General features: G+C 43.9%; 1 protein-coding gene across 1 annotated transcript in view; it reads right to left on the reverse strand.

Moving 5' to 3' along the window:
• The window catches only part of RMDN2 (regulator of microtubule dynamics 2), a 51,709-nt gene that overhangs the window by 22,839 nt on the left and 13,478 nt on the right, over positions 1 to 15,392 (reverse strand). The window contains exon 5 of the mRNA XM_072140740.1: positions 13,495 to 13,555. Within this exon, the coding sequence (XP_071996841.1) occupies positions 13,495 to 13,555 (61 nt within the window). The remainder of the gene's footprint in view (positions 1 to 13,494; positions 13,556 to 15,392) is intronic.

Raw genomic sequence — 15,392 nt, forward strand, 5'->3', positions numbered from 1 at the left:
AGGTGAGCAAAGTACGCTTTGATGTATTTTTATATATATATATATTGCTTGCCCTTTTAACCCATTGATCATTCAGAAGATCCTAAAAAGCTGTAAATAGAAAATTAAAAAAAAATGCTTCCCTGTGTTCCCTCAATGATGACAGATGAAACCTCAGATGAAGAAAATATTAAGTACTGGAAAGCCATTTTTTCTTTTGACATCGCTGATTGTATATTTCCACAATATATTAAGAATATGGACATGTTTTACAAGACGGGAGTTATTCTTGAACACAAACGTTGCCCTGAAGACGCGGCTTGGTCTGTGCGGACATTCCTTAGCTGCAGTGAACGCTGGCGCGCTGCCACCGGCTGCGGTTACATTATCAATCTCTTCTCACATTGCAGACCCAGGCCACGTTTATTTATCCCTATGGAATGCCGGTAAAGACGACAAAGCCAACAAGACGAAACCTTCTCCCCTCAAGTGGGTCACTCATGTTTGAAAAGAAACACATCTTCTTAACTAAAGGGCAGGAAATGTGCTGCTCAGAATGTGAATAGCTGCCAATGAAAGCCCCCAAAGATGCCGCTCACTTGCCAAAGAAAAATGTACACTTTGCTGAAATGTAATACGGTGTAGGCCTCACAGCTGTACATTACAGAGTACAGAACACGTAGTTCATGTCAAATCAAGTACAGACGGTCCCCTACTTAAGAACACCCAACTTACAGACGACCCCTAGTTACAAATGGACCTGTGGTAATTGGTGATTTACTGTACTTTAGCCTTAGGCTACAATAATCAGCTATAACAGTTATCACATGCGTCTGTAATGAAGCTTTATTATTAATCCTGGTTCTTATGACAACCCAACATTTTTAAAATCCAATTGTCACAGAAACCAAAAAAAAATTACAATTATAAAATATACAGTTCTGACTTGCATACAAATTCAACTCAAGAACAAACCTACAGAACCTGTCCTGTACGTAACCCGGGGACTGCCTGTACTTTACCAATGATAAATTATATAGACAGGGGGCCAGGTTTACTTTCACAAATACAGTAACTTTCACCACACATCCAAGGGCGGCCATATTGTAGTCTCTGAATCACGACTCATGAAATTGAATGTGGTCACAATACAATCTGCAGGTTGACTTGTCACAAGCCCTACAGGTCTGGATAGACGTGGTAACGTATGGGTCACATTGTGACCACATTCCCTTTGCAGTACTGGCTCTATGACAACCCAGTAATCTTCAGATTCGAGACATGTCTCACAGACAAGGTCATAGTTTACCCTTAGCCTATTAAAAATGCTACAGTAATCCGGCTGGTCTGTAGTTTCTCAGATAAAGAACTGGACCGCACATCCACACACTATACAATGATCTATTGCTGCTGGGCTACATTTACAAAACAAACTTGAGGTTCTAAGTTACATTTTGATAAAATTGCATGAGCCCACTAACCACTTCACGGTGACCTTGTTATTATGGGTCCCTTCACTATTAGGCACGGCATCGCATGGCATCCACCGGTGCTGCAACACAGCACCAGCAGGGACCAGGACCTAGTTACCCACCCACCCATACTGACAGCCTCTGCAGGAAATAGTTGCCAGCATTGCTATAGTTAAACCCTACTGCAGGACAGAGATGGCATCATTCCTAAAATATTACATTTTTAAAATGTGATTAGATGAATGGTGGCATAAAGTTAGCAGTTGTTCGCTTTAAGCAAATAATGAATATGGTTTGTGTAATGAAAAGGTATACAATTTTCCAATATATTTTCTGTATCAGTTTTGTATCAGACAGTTTTCTAGTTTCCTAGAGCTCTGCTTGCTGTCCTTATATAAAAAAACTTCTATGTTAACTTCCAGTGCATAGAAATCTCCCCATGGACTTGTGATGGACACGAAGGTGCACGAGCCATTCACCAAGGGTGATGCCACATGGGGCGTTTTTTGGACCGTTTTAAAACATGCGTTTTCAGGCCCTTTAAAAACGCATCCATCTGTTTTTTACCGTTTATCATGGGTTTCGCTGCTTTGAACCTATCTTAATAGTTAAACAGGTACAAAGCAGCCAAACGCATGGTAAACAGTAAAAAACTGATGCATTTTAAAAATGCATGTGTTTTTAAACGGACTAAAAACGCATGCTTTAAAACAGTTCAAAAACGCCCCATGTGGCATCACCTTAAGAGTCACTGGCCTCTTAGTGAATATGGGCACAAACTCTTTTGCTGTAGTCTTTGGGGGTTTTCTGGCGGAGACTATAGTAAATTTGGCGGTGCAGGTGTTCACGTCTTCCGCCCAGCCCTGCTCACCGTGGTGAAGAGAGGGAGGTTTATATGGTTTCTCTGCCGGAAAACTGGTGGAGAAGCAATAGTAAATTTAAGCAATAGTAAACACAATAAAAGTAGAAGGGAGGAGCTTTTTCTAATCGAGATATGTTTAGACTTAACACTTGTGATCAGGAATAAGCAACATGTGCTCTGCATTGTTTCCTGCCAAAAAATGAGTGCCCTGTCCCATAGGCATTCCCCAAACGCATGCGTTTTTCACCCGTTTAAATTAAGATAAATTGGTCAAACCCGTCAAAAATTGATGCAGTTTTTGCCGGAATGCTTAAAAACGGGCCAAAAACGCGTTCAAAACGCCACATGTGGCATCACCCTAAAGGGTTAGGTGTGCTCCAGCCACAACTAGTAATTTAATAAACATTTTGAATTTAGATAATGCTTTTTTCTTTTTGTGATCTTTTGTGTGTTATCAGAAGTGTTCTAGTTGCCCATGGAAACCAATCAGAGCACGGCTTTCATTTTCCCACAGCCATTAATAAAATTAAAGCTGAGCTCTGATTGGTTTCCATGGGCAACTAGAACAGTTTTACCTAACATTGCTGATAAATCTCCCCCTGGCAATTATTTCCATAGCGTCCCCCATGACGGCACCTGGAGGTTGCACCTTGACCTTTGGTAGGGACAGGATGTTGCGAAGGTTATAAGGCCCCTCCTCTGCCACTGTTCCCCAGTGTATTCCTGTCCCTACCAAGGGTCAGGGTTGCGAGACCTCGTCTCTCCCCTTGGGGGGGGGGGGGGAGGGATGGAGTTAGACCCCCCCCCAGGACTGGTCGCGAGCGGGGGTCCTACCTCCCTTCCTGGCCTGGTGTCCTACAGGACGCGGTCCTGGCCCCCCTCCTCCTGCGGCCCAGAGCTAAAGCCGAGGGGGGCATGGGTCTCCGGACCCTGGACAAGGTGCCTCCCGGCCTCCGGGGGCTACCTCCCACAGCTATTCCCCCTCAGAACGGGCGCGTACTGCGCGATGGCCGTGTATCGCCGGCCGGTTCGTGCGCTGTACGCGCGACTTCCGGGTTCGGGCCACGTGACCGCCAAAGAAGCCACCTGATTGGCTTAGGGGGTGGCGGGAAGCTTAAAAGTGCTTCCTGCTTAGTGTCAGCCTCTATACCACCAACGAGTTCACTGCTGAAGCTGTGGAATAGTCCTTTACTATGGCGGACGACCCTGTTTCTTCCCCCATGGTCCTGGGTACCGTGAGTACAACTAAAAACTTTTCTTAAAGGGGAAAAATCTTGTTGTGCACTATTCTGTGGATTTTAATGTAGTCTGTCTCCTTGTCCTAGGATAACCCTTCAGGACCTAAGGACAAAGAGAGGAAAGACAAGGACCCCAAAAAAGGAAAATGTGTTACTAAATCAAAAAGATGCCTTTCTTGTAACATAAGATTATCAGATCTATATCCAAAATCGCTATGCTCTGAATGCCTAGCCAGGGCCTTACAAGAAGAAAAGGCGTCAATGTTAAATGAGCTTAAAGCGGCCATGCGGGAGGAATTCCAATCCTCCCTCGTGATGTTCGCTAATCTAAACCGACCGGTACCGGGACCAGGTCCTGAGCCAAATCCTGAACCGGAACCAGACCAGGATCCGGAATTATATCTAGAGCCAGCTCCTAAAAGACTCAGATCTCTAGATACTGATTCCGACTATGATAGACACTCTGCGGCTCCCACCTATTCTTGGAGGGACTCGCTTGAAGACGTTTCCTTGGTATCTGAGGACAAAGGAACCTCAAAATACCTCTTTTCCAATGACGAACTGGATAACCTCCTTAAAGCCGTACGCAATACGCTTAATGTGGAAGAGGTGGTAGAGCCTAAGTCCATTCAAGACGAACTTTTTGGAGGGTTAAAATCCAAAAGGAAAAGGGTTTTTCCCATAAACCAAACCCTAAAGGATATCATCCAAGAAGAATGGAGGAATCCCGAGGGGCGGGCGAACATCACTAAAGAGTTCAGAAACAGGTTACTCTTTGACCCCAAAGAGACAGAAACCTGGGACAGCCCCCCCAAGGTAGACATCCAAGTGTCTAAGGTTGTGAAAAAAACGGACCTGCCATTTGAGGACTCTTCCCAATTAAGAGACCCCATGGACAGGAAGGCCGATGGCCTACTCCGTAGAGTCTGGGAATCTTCCATGCTTAGCCTCAAGTCTAACATAGCCGCTACTTCGGTAGCAAGGACTCTGTTTTTCTGGCTAGGGGAATTTGTAGACCACCTGAAAACAGATGCGGATAGGAATCTCCTTCTGCAAACGATACCGCTGCTGCGTTCAGCGACAGGATTTCTTGCTGATGCTTCAGCGGAAAACATCAGACTGTCAGCAAAAGAAGGGGCGCTATCTAATTCAGTCCGCAGGGCTATTTGGCTTAGACAGTGGGGTGGGGATGTAAAGTCCAAGACGAAGCTCTGCAACATCCCGTTCACAGGAGGCTTCATGTTCGGCGCCGAACTAGATACTCTTCTGGAAAAAGCCTCTGATAAAAAGAAAGGGTTTCCTGAAATTAAAAAACCTCAGAAAAACTTTTCCTTTCGGAATCCCAAGGATCCTAAAGACTCCAGAGGCAGAGGAAAACAGGGCCGCTGGTCCTTCAACAAAGGTGGAAGAGGCCGAGGATACCTATTCTCCAACCTTCCACATCAATCAAAAAAACAGTGACTACCAGGTAGGGGGGCGTCTTCTTTTCTTCCTCCACAGATGGAAGACGATCACATCAAACAAGTGGATCCTGAGTATCATCAAATCAGGTTACCAGTTAGAATTCAGCTCCCCTCCACAACAAAAATTTCTTGTCTCCAACCTAACATCTCGGAGAATGACAACACAGTTATGGAAAAATCTTCAAGAACTGTTAACAATGAAGGTAATTGTTACAGTTCCCAAAGAAGAAGAAAAGAAGGGCTTCTACTCCCCCTTATTTCTTGTGAAAAAGCCAAATGGGACCCTTCGACTTATTATAAACCTCAGGCGGCTAAACAAGAACATAAAATACAAATATTTCAAGATGGAATCGGTGAAGACAGCCACCCCACTAACTCCTCCAGGTGCACAAATGTGCACTATCGACCTAAAGGACGCCTACTATCACGTCCCCATACACAAAAATCATCAGAAATTCCTAAGATTCGCGGTAGAATCGCCACAAGGGAAGGTCTGCCACTTTCCATTCAGAGCCTTGCCATTCGGAATTTCATCAGCCCCAAGAACCTTCACAAAGGTCATGGCGGAAGTGACGGCATTCTTGAGGAAAGAAGGAATCTCCATTATTCCATATCTGGACGACCTCCTCATAGTGGCAGACTCGACCCAGACTCTTCTCAACCACAGAGATCGGACAATCCGAACCCTGGAAAATCTGGGCTGGATTATAAATCTCCAAAAGTCTCATCTAGACCCTCAGAGGGAGACAAGATTCTTAGGGGTGATGTTAGATTCCAGGCGCCAAGCCTCTTTTCTCCCACAAGACAAGAGAGAATCCCTCATCTCTTTCATAGACAAATTCCAAAAGAAAAAATCATGCAGTGTCCGTTCAACCATGAGACTGCTGGGTCGCTTAACAGCCTGCCTAAACTGTGTATCATGGAGCCAATTCCATATAAGAACACTACAGGCGTGGACATTAAAAATCTGGGACAAGAACTTGGAACATTTAGACTTCAAGAAGGTCATTCCTCTGGAAGTCAAAAATTCTCTAAACTGGTGGAAACACCAGCAACATCTAGAAAAGGGAATACTATGGAACCCGATTCCAGTCCTGACCATCCAAACGGACGCCAGTTCCTCAGGATGGGGAGCCGTACTACCAGACCGTTACCTTCAGGGGTCATGGTCCCCTTGGATGAGAAGACAATCTTCAAATCTAAGGGAATTATCGGCAGTGTGGGAAACACTAAAAAGGCTTCCCAAAACCCAGGTAAAAAATATCAGGATCCTGTCAGACAACGTGACTACAGTGGCCTATCTACGCCGTCAAGGGGGCACAAGATCCTCGGACCTGATGGAGGTCACCAAGAAGATCTTTTCCTGGGCGGAGAATCACCTAAAATCCCTAACAGCGGTGTTCCTAAAAGGGGCAGAGAATCAGTCGGCGGACTTCTTGAGCAGAGAAAAGATGGACCCACACGAATGGTCCCTGAACAGGGAAGTCTTCCTTTCTCTAACCCAGAAATGGGGCTTCCCGTCAATAGACCTGTTCGCTTCAAAAAAGAACACTCAAATAGAGGTATTTTTTTTCCATCTCACCCAAGGACAACCCTCTAGGACTAGATGCCTTAAGCCAGTCATGGAGGACAAATCTAGCATATGCTTTCCCTCCATTTCCCCTAATCTCCAGAACCCTACAAAAAATTCAATCGAGTCAGACGACAGTGATCCTAGCACCATTCTGGCCAAAAAAACCATGGTTTCCACTCCTCTTAAAATTAGCAATCTCAGGACCCATCTTCCTTCCCTGCAGAAGGGATCTGCTACACCAGGGCCCTCTTCTTCACCCAGACCCGAAGTTTCTGAACCTAGCGGCCTGGCTCCTGAAAGGGAATTGCTCCTAGCTAAGGGTATTTCTCACCAGGTCATACAGACCCTAATAGCAAGCAGAAAACCAATCACCAACAAAATATACTACAAAATCTGGGAAAAGTATATATCTTGGTGCGGGGACTTCCCCCCCGATTCCAGACAAACCGAATATCGCTAGAATTCTCGATTTTTTACAGGATGGGTTCTCTAAAGGGTTAAGACCTAATACCCTTAAGGTCCAAATATCGGCCCTAAGCGCCTGTTTCGACTTCCCCTTAGCAGAGCACAGGTGGGTGAAGAAGTTCATGAAAGCAGTCCTAAGACTGCGACCTACAATCAGATCAGATATCCCTAAGTGGAACTTATCACTAGTCCTAAACTCCCTTATGAAGCCTCCGTTCGAACCACTCTCGGAATGCAGCCTGAAAGACCTATCTCTCAAAACTTCCTTCCTTGTGGCCATAACATCTGCCAGGAGAATTGGAGAACTTCAGGCCCTATCCTCCAAAGAACCCTTCCTGATCATCTCGGAAGACAAAATAGTACTGAAGTTAGATACGTTTTTTCTTCCAAAGGTAGTTTCAGACTTCCATAGAAGTCAGGAAATCCTTTTACCATCTTTTTGTAACAACCCAAGGAATGAGAAGGAAGCACTCTGGCATACTCTTGATGTCAGAAGAGCTGTCATAATTTATCTAGACAGAACCAAATCTTTCAGAAAGTGCAGAAACTTGTTTATTCAGTTTGGAGGAAAAAATAAGGGAGAGAAATCATCAAGTTCCACCATTGCTAGGTGGATAAAACAGACTATCTCTAAATCCTACCAGCTGCAAGATGCGAGTCTTTCAGAAAGTATAACAGCCCATTCTACTAGAGCGATGTCTACTTCCTGGGCAGAGAAACGGGGAGCATCCATCTCCCAGATCTGCAAAGCAGCTACGTGGTCAAGTACATCGACATTTCCAAAACACTACCGCCTGGATCTACCCTCTAGCCATGACTTGAGCTTTGGACGGAAAGTTCTCCAGGCCGTGGTCCCTCCCTAGTCTATTTACTTGTTAAGTCTCCAGGTGCCGTCATGGGGGACGCTATGGAAAAAGTGAATTAGTCTCACCGGTAATTCTGTTTCCATAAGTCCACCATGACGGCTATATATACCCTGCCCTGTGTTATTAATGATGTCTGGCTAATATCTTCTAGTACTCTACCGGAACCTCCGGCGGTTATTTGGAAGACACTGGGGAACAGTGGCAGAGGAGGGGCCTTATAACCTTCGCAACATCCTGTCCCTACCAAAGGTCAAGGTGCAACCTCCAGGTGCCGTCATGGTGGACTTATGGAAACAGAATTACCGGTGAGACTAATTCACTTTTTCTATGGCTAACAATATGTATAGCTAGCCTACATGTTCTGCAATTCCCTACATTTCCCTACAATCCAGAATACTGTTCTTGTAAACCAATCAGCACTAGGATTAATTTTCCTTCCTATAACTATTATGTCTATCAGTTGCTTGACGTCAGTTCCCAGGTAGAATATCCCAATCCAGGACACAACTCTGTAATTAAACCCTAATTATTGCTACTTCACTGTGTTATTTCTTATATTATTAGAAATCTTAACGCTCACATGACGAATACATTGTACAATAGACCCTTTGTGCTGGTACAAAAGCTCTATAGGGAATTGTAAATATATTACAGGTACAGCAAGTCAATCCTTGATAACTATAGGTTAGCAGAACTTGTCATTGGAGAAGATTTATGGTAGTTATAAGCCGTTTCACCTCAGCCGTATAACTCAAAGCCAAAGTAAAGCTCTTATAGTTTGTGCATTCAACCCAAAAGACCAATATATTACCTTCTTATCATCACCAACAAATCCAAGCTAGTTACCAGCAAGTCTCTGAGTCCATTCCCATAGTAATAAAACGACTGTGAGAAATTAACTTGGAAAGCTATTAGCCTGACATCAGCACAATCTTATCTGCCATCTTGGCAATCTGACATTCTGTCTATGGAATTTATAACAAAAAAACAAAAAACACAGAGCGTTCATTTACAAGGAAGAAGATATGGATAAGAGGAACTAGTTGCTTTCCCAACATTTTATTTGTAAATGAGTCAATGACAAATTTGGAAAGTTTTGGGCATCTCAGATTAAAACTTTAGGACCAAATTCTAGAGTTTGTGTGGCATTATGTTATCCACCAGAGAACTGTCTGATCGGCATCAATCAGGTGCATTGCTCTTGATGGTTTAGAAGGACGGTAGGTCATCAATGATAGGAGTGGTTTATTGTTTTGTGGTTGGAGGAGTGTCTGAACGGACATGGTAATGGACACAATCAGGGGCGTTGCTAGGATCTTTTTGCCTGAGCCCGAATTTCCCGGGTCAGCAAGACACTTGTCCCGTTGCAGCGTCTCCTGTATCAAGCAGCTCACTATAGCTGCCAGGAGCAGGACACACGAGGCTACGACGTCACCGCGTCACAGCCAGAGGTGAGACAAGAGAAGAGTATGAGTGTTTTTTTTAATTATGCGGAGGAGGGGGGAGAGGCACATTTAGGGGACTTGGCCTTGTGGGGGGCCATTACTGGGTGCTGTGGGAACCATTACAGGGGGCCCGGGGACATCAGGAGAGTTGTGGGGGGACATTAATGGCCACTGTGGGGAACACTACTGGGGGCTGTGGGGGACTTCTTAGTGGGGGCTGTGCGGACATTACTTATTATAGGTATTATTAGGTGAGGGGTTATGTTGGCATGGTTAAGCAAAGCATTATTTAGTTTAGGGTTACATTGAGGGCAAATTAGTGGGGGGGGGGGCATAGGTATTAAGTGTAGATTGCATTCTTGCTTGTTAGTTCACATTTAGGGAACATTATTAGGTGGGTGGCACAATTAGGGGTGTAATGTAAAGTATGGGGCCATAAGCTGCGCCGGGGGCACTAATTGTCAGATTCATTATGAAGTGTGGGGGCCACAATGGGCACCATGTACTTTGTGTAATTCAGAATGCATATATATAATATATAGGTTTTATGGCTTTTATAACATGTTATACAAGGAAGAATTTATTATTTCTGTATTAACTGTATTTGCAGCAGGACTTTCTGTGTACCTTTATTAGGCCCCTTTCACATGATCGTATATGGCAGCTGTATGCTAGCCATACGAATAGCAGTTAACATACAGCCACCATTGGAGAGCATTGTGCACAGTACAAGGAGCACACTTGTGTGTCACCGTGTTGTTTCCGGGGAAAAAGATTTTTTGCCGTAAGAATTTGAGAAGCGGTCACCCCTCTACCTCCTCAGCCAAGCAGTCCTGGCCTGGGCGTAGCATACATGTATGTGAAAGGGGCCTTACAGTAAAGGAGGCAAAGCGTTTGGGGTAGTAGCAGGAGAAGACCAAGGTGTAGGGACAATAAAGAACATAAGATGTCTGTATGGTAAACTCCACAGGGAGGACACGTGGCTGAAGAGGAGACCTGGTGATGCCAGACCTAATGGAGAAGAACAACTGCAGTCCGAGGACACGTCACCTGCAGTCACCTGCAGAAGGGATTTCTGCTGCGGTTTCTGAAGCTGTATGTTAGGTACAATAGTTATAGACCCAACCACATATGGAGGGGGTTGTGTACAGGAGAGGGCATTACTGAAAGTTCATGTGTACAGGCAGTCCCCGGGTTACATACAAGATAGGGTCTGTAGGTTTGTTCTTAAGTTGAATTTGTATGTAAGTCGGAACTGTATATTTTATCATTGTAATCCCAGCCAGAACTTTTTTGGTCTCTGTGACAATTGGATTTTAAAAATGTTGGATTGTCATAAGAATCAATATTAACACTAAAGCTTCATTACAGACACATTTGATAACTGTTACAGCTGATTATTGTAGCCTAGGACTAAAGTACAATAAATTACCAATATCCAGAGGTCCGTTTGTAACTAGGGGTTGTATGTAAGTCGAGTGTTCTTAAGTAGGGGACCGCCTGTATTGGGAACCGTGTCCCAGATCTTTTACAACCCTAGCAACGCCCCTGTACAAAATTAACCATTTATTTGATGAGACAAGTGTACTTTGTTCTACCTGTATCTAGGTTGTCAGAGGGAGTCTGGAAACATCATAAAACAAGGGTTTACTTTTCTGGATTTCAATTTATAAATTGAAAAAAAAATCCTAACAAAAACAAGGTTGGCCATGTGAACATAACCTTAAAAAGTAAAAAGGTCCTCTCGAATCAGCTGATCGGAGGACCTTACGGCGGAGGCAGCCACTATTGGAGAACCGTATGTACTATGCGTCCCCTATCATTGGCTGAGGTTAGAATCTGACATTTTAGTTGCATACTCTATTGGCTATATACGATGTAATGGCATCAGGAATGGTCCTATCGGGATGCGTTTCGTGGTGAGTGGATTGTCCTGATCCTCCACTATAGGCTGTATCTGGTCTGGCGGGGAGTGGCTTCACTGTTAAATTCTCGGCGTGTCCGCGCCGCGATCAGTATTAGCCCAAACCCCTGATGAAGCCAGTTCTACTGGCGAAACATGTCGGGGGCTAATGTTTGTCTAATTTTAAATAGCAGTGTGGTAGAGTCCTAGCAGGCAGCGGCAACATCTATCTTAGTTACTATCCGAGATAGGGACATACATAGTGACTTATATGGGACCTTATAGCCTATATAATCGCTGTCTGTAGGTCTGACGCCCATATGTAATACACACTATAACATATGTCTTACCACAATAGCGGCCCCTTTTGGGGCAATACTCGAGCCTCTCAGCCTAGGGATCCAGCCTAGGGCTTTATATCATATTACAGGCTACATTACCTTATGCAGACAGTGCCAATGGTGCACGGTTAGCAGCTCAATTGTATAGGCTCTGAACCTGTATGCAACTGCCTGTGACTTAGACCACACTGTGTTCTTAACTCACTAGAGTCCTCTGCACCCAGTGGTCTATGCCACGTTTTTTTGAATTATTGTTAATTATTTTATTTATTTTTCAAATAAAAGTGATGTTTTATTTTTTCACCTGTCCGGATATGGGCTCTCTTTGACTGCCTATAGGCAGTTTTGTGTAAAAAAAAATTTGAATTTAATCCCTGCCGTGACAGAAGGTCCATTTGTTTTTTGTAAATTTCGGGAATATTTTCTTGGCACTCTTTGGGCCCCTTGGTACCAATTGAGCATCGTTGCAATGCCACAGCCTACCTGAGTATTGTTGCTGACCATGTCCATTCCTTTATGACCACAATGTACCCAACATCTGATGGCTACTTTCAGCAGGATAATGCGCCATGTCATAAAGCTGGAATCATCTCAGACTGGTTTCTTGAACATGACAAGGAGTTCACTGTACTCAAATGGCCTCCACAGTCACCAGATCTCAATCCAATAGAGCATCTTTGGGATGTGGTGGAACGGGAGATTCGCATCATGGATGTGCAGCCAACAAATCTGCGGCAACTGTGTGATGCCATCATGTCAATATGGACCAAAATCTCTGAGGAGCTTCCAGCACCTTGTTGTATCTATGCCACAAAGAATTGAGGCAGTTCTGAAGGCAAAAGAGGGCCCAACCCGTTACTAGCATGGTGTACCTAATAAAGTGGCCGGTGAGTGTATATTCGATTATAAGCTGACCCGAGTATAAGCCGAGGTACCTAATTTTACCACAAAATACTGGGAAACTTATTGACGCAATGAAATTCCCCATGCAGCCTCCCTCAGTAATGAATTGCCATGCAGCAGCCCCCCTAGTAATGACATGCCCCATGCAGCCCCTCGTTGTATAAAAAAAAACACTCAAAAAAAAAATGTACCTTCCAACGCTCCACACGGCTCCTCTTCCTTCTCCCTTTCACTCATAACAGAGCGGGCAGAGCCGTAACTAACATGCGCTCTGCCGACACACACAACTATGATATCAGTGACACTGTCACGTCATAGTGTGTGCTCCGGCAGAGCACATGGCTGCAACTCTGCCAGATCCATACGAGTGAAGAGGAAAAAGAAGCGTGTGAAGCATTGGGGAGCATGTAAGTTTGTGTTTTTATATACTCGTATATAAACCAAGTTGTTTTCTTTCAGCACATTTTTTTGTGCTGAAAAACTTGGCCTAATTACGTACAGAAATCTACAATGCGTGCCAATGTGTGTGTGCGCCAGGATCATATACAGAGAACTGTGCAGCCTTCTTAACTACACTAGAAGATTTATTAAATCAGAATTACTTAACAATGAAATAACTCATTGCTCTTCTCTCAGGGTCCAAAACAAAGTTACAGTATCAAAGGACATAAGACACAAGAACAGTAACAGGCCAATAGGCAACAATAATGCTACAGCCTCAATAACTGTGTTTAGGAAAAAAGCATACGGTTTGTCTGAACCAAATTTTTAAACAAATGCAGCATTTACTGCAATATGATGATCTCCATAATGGAGCCCTAAGGACACCACTAAAAGTCAGTGAGGGTACGTATCCCTAGGTTGAACAATAGGATTTGCAACACATGAACTCAATTTGTTATACTTTATGAAATTTGCTTTGTTGATACAGTATGTAGAGGTGGGAAAGATTTAAATTCAACAGAAATGAAGACCACTACCCACCATCTGTGACTGGCAGCACTCTTGTCATCCAATTCAACAGATTTCCCAGCAACATTCTTCCCTATGAAAACATAAGGGTATTAAACATTAACTCTAATATAACCACTGCACTGGATGAAACATTCTGCTGGAAGTAACTTACTAGCAATTTTACAAATGGACAGCAGAGGGCGATGTACTACTGTCCTGAATACTAAAGCCCGCGCTGCCAGTTTTCATTGTAATATATACATTCTTCTATATTCACATCTTTACATACAGTACAGACCAAAGGTTTGCACACACCTTCTCATTCAAAGAGTTTTCTGTATCTTCATGGCTATAAAAATTGTAGATTCACACAGAAGGCATCAAAACTATGAATTTACACACGTGGAATTATATACTTAAAGGGGTTTTCCCAAGAAAGAAAATTCTCACATTTCAATCCCCTAGTGATGTGAACACAATAAAGATCATTTTAACCCCTTCCTTCACAATTTTATTGCTGTTTTAGCTCCTATCACTCTCTATGGTGCTCAGTGAAAAATCCCAGGGTGTGGGCAGGGACTCTCTAAGCAGACACATTATGATCCATCTAGTTCAGGGGGTGACAATGTGGTTACATTATCAGGGTTCAGGTGTATATGCACTTTCATGTGGCTTCTGACATTGTACGAACACACTGACACATAGAAAGAGAGATGAGACAGATGAGAGATGGATGAGATACATTATATTACACACACAGCACTACTACATCTGTGTTCTCACAGATATGTGTCTGCCTCCCTCTTCCTAGGACTGCAGGGGCGTAGCTACAGACACAAGACACAGAAATCTCATCTGCAGGATCTCACACAAAAATCCAAGATGGCGGCTGACCCGAAATCTGAAGTTACTGGGTCGGATCTAGGTGCAACTGAAATAGTGTACAACAGGACTGATAGAGACAGGTTGGATTATATCTGTGAAATGCTGCATTTTTGTTAATAACAGTGAATTAAAGAATGTGTTATTATGTTGTGCTGAGTACATATAAGAAACTTGTCTTCGTGGGAATACCTCTTAACAAAAAAGGGTGAAACAACTGAGAATGTGTCTTATATTCCAGGTTCTTCAAAGTAGCCATCTTTTGCTTTGATTACTGCTTTGCACACTCTTGGCATTCTCTTGATGAGCTTCAAGAGGTAGCCACCTGAAATGGTCTTCCGACAGTCTTGAAGGAGTTTCCAGAGATGCTTACCACTTGTTGGCCCTTTTGCCTTCACCCTGTGGTACAGCTCACCCCAAACCATCTCGATTGGGTTCAGGTCTGGTGACTGTAGAAGCCAGTTTATCTGGCCTAGCACCCCATCACTCTCCTTCTTGGTCAAATACATTGGAACCAGGAAAGTCCATTTGTTCCCCTTGTCTGCATGGCACAAAGACACGGTGGTTGGAACCAAAGATTTCAAGTTTGGACTCATCAGACCAAAGCACAGATTTCCACTGGTCTAATGTCCATTCCTTGTGTTCTGTAGCCCAAACAAGTCTCTTGTGTTTGTTGCCTGTCCTCAGCAGTGGTTTTCCTAGTAACTATTTTACCATGAAGGCTGCTGCACACAGTCTTTTCTTACCAGTTGTTGTAGAGACTTGTCTGCTGCTAGGATTCTGTGTGGCAGTGACTGGTCTCCAATCTGAGCTGCTGGTAACCTGCGATTTCTGAGGCAGGTGACTCGGATTAACTTATCCTCCGCAGCAGAGGTGACCCTTGGTCTTCATTTCCAGGGGCAGTCCCCATGTGAGCCAGTTTCTATGTAGCGTTGATGGTTTTTGCAACTGCACTTGGGGACACTTTTACAATTTTCTCAACTTGACTGCCCTTCATTTCTTAAAGTAATGATGGTCACTTGTTTTTCTTTGCTTAGCAGCTTTTT

Source organism: Engystomops pustulosus, chromosome 3 (genome assembly GCF_040894005.1).
Source record: "Engystomops pustulosus chromosome 3, aEngPut4.maternal, whole genome shotgun sequence".
Lineage (NCBI taxonomy): Eukaryota > Metazoa > Chordata > Amphibia > Anura > Leptodactylidae > Engystomops > Engystomops pustulosus.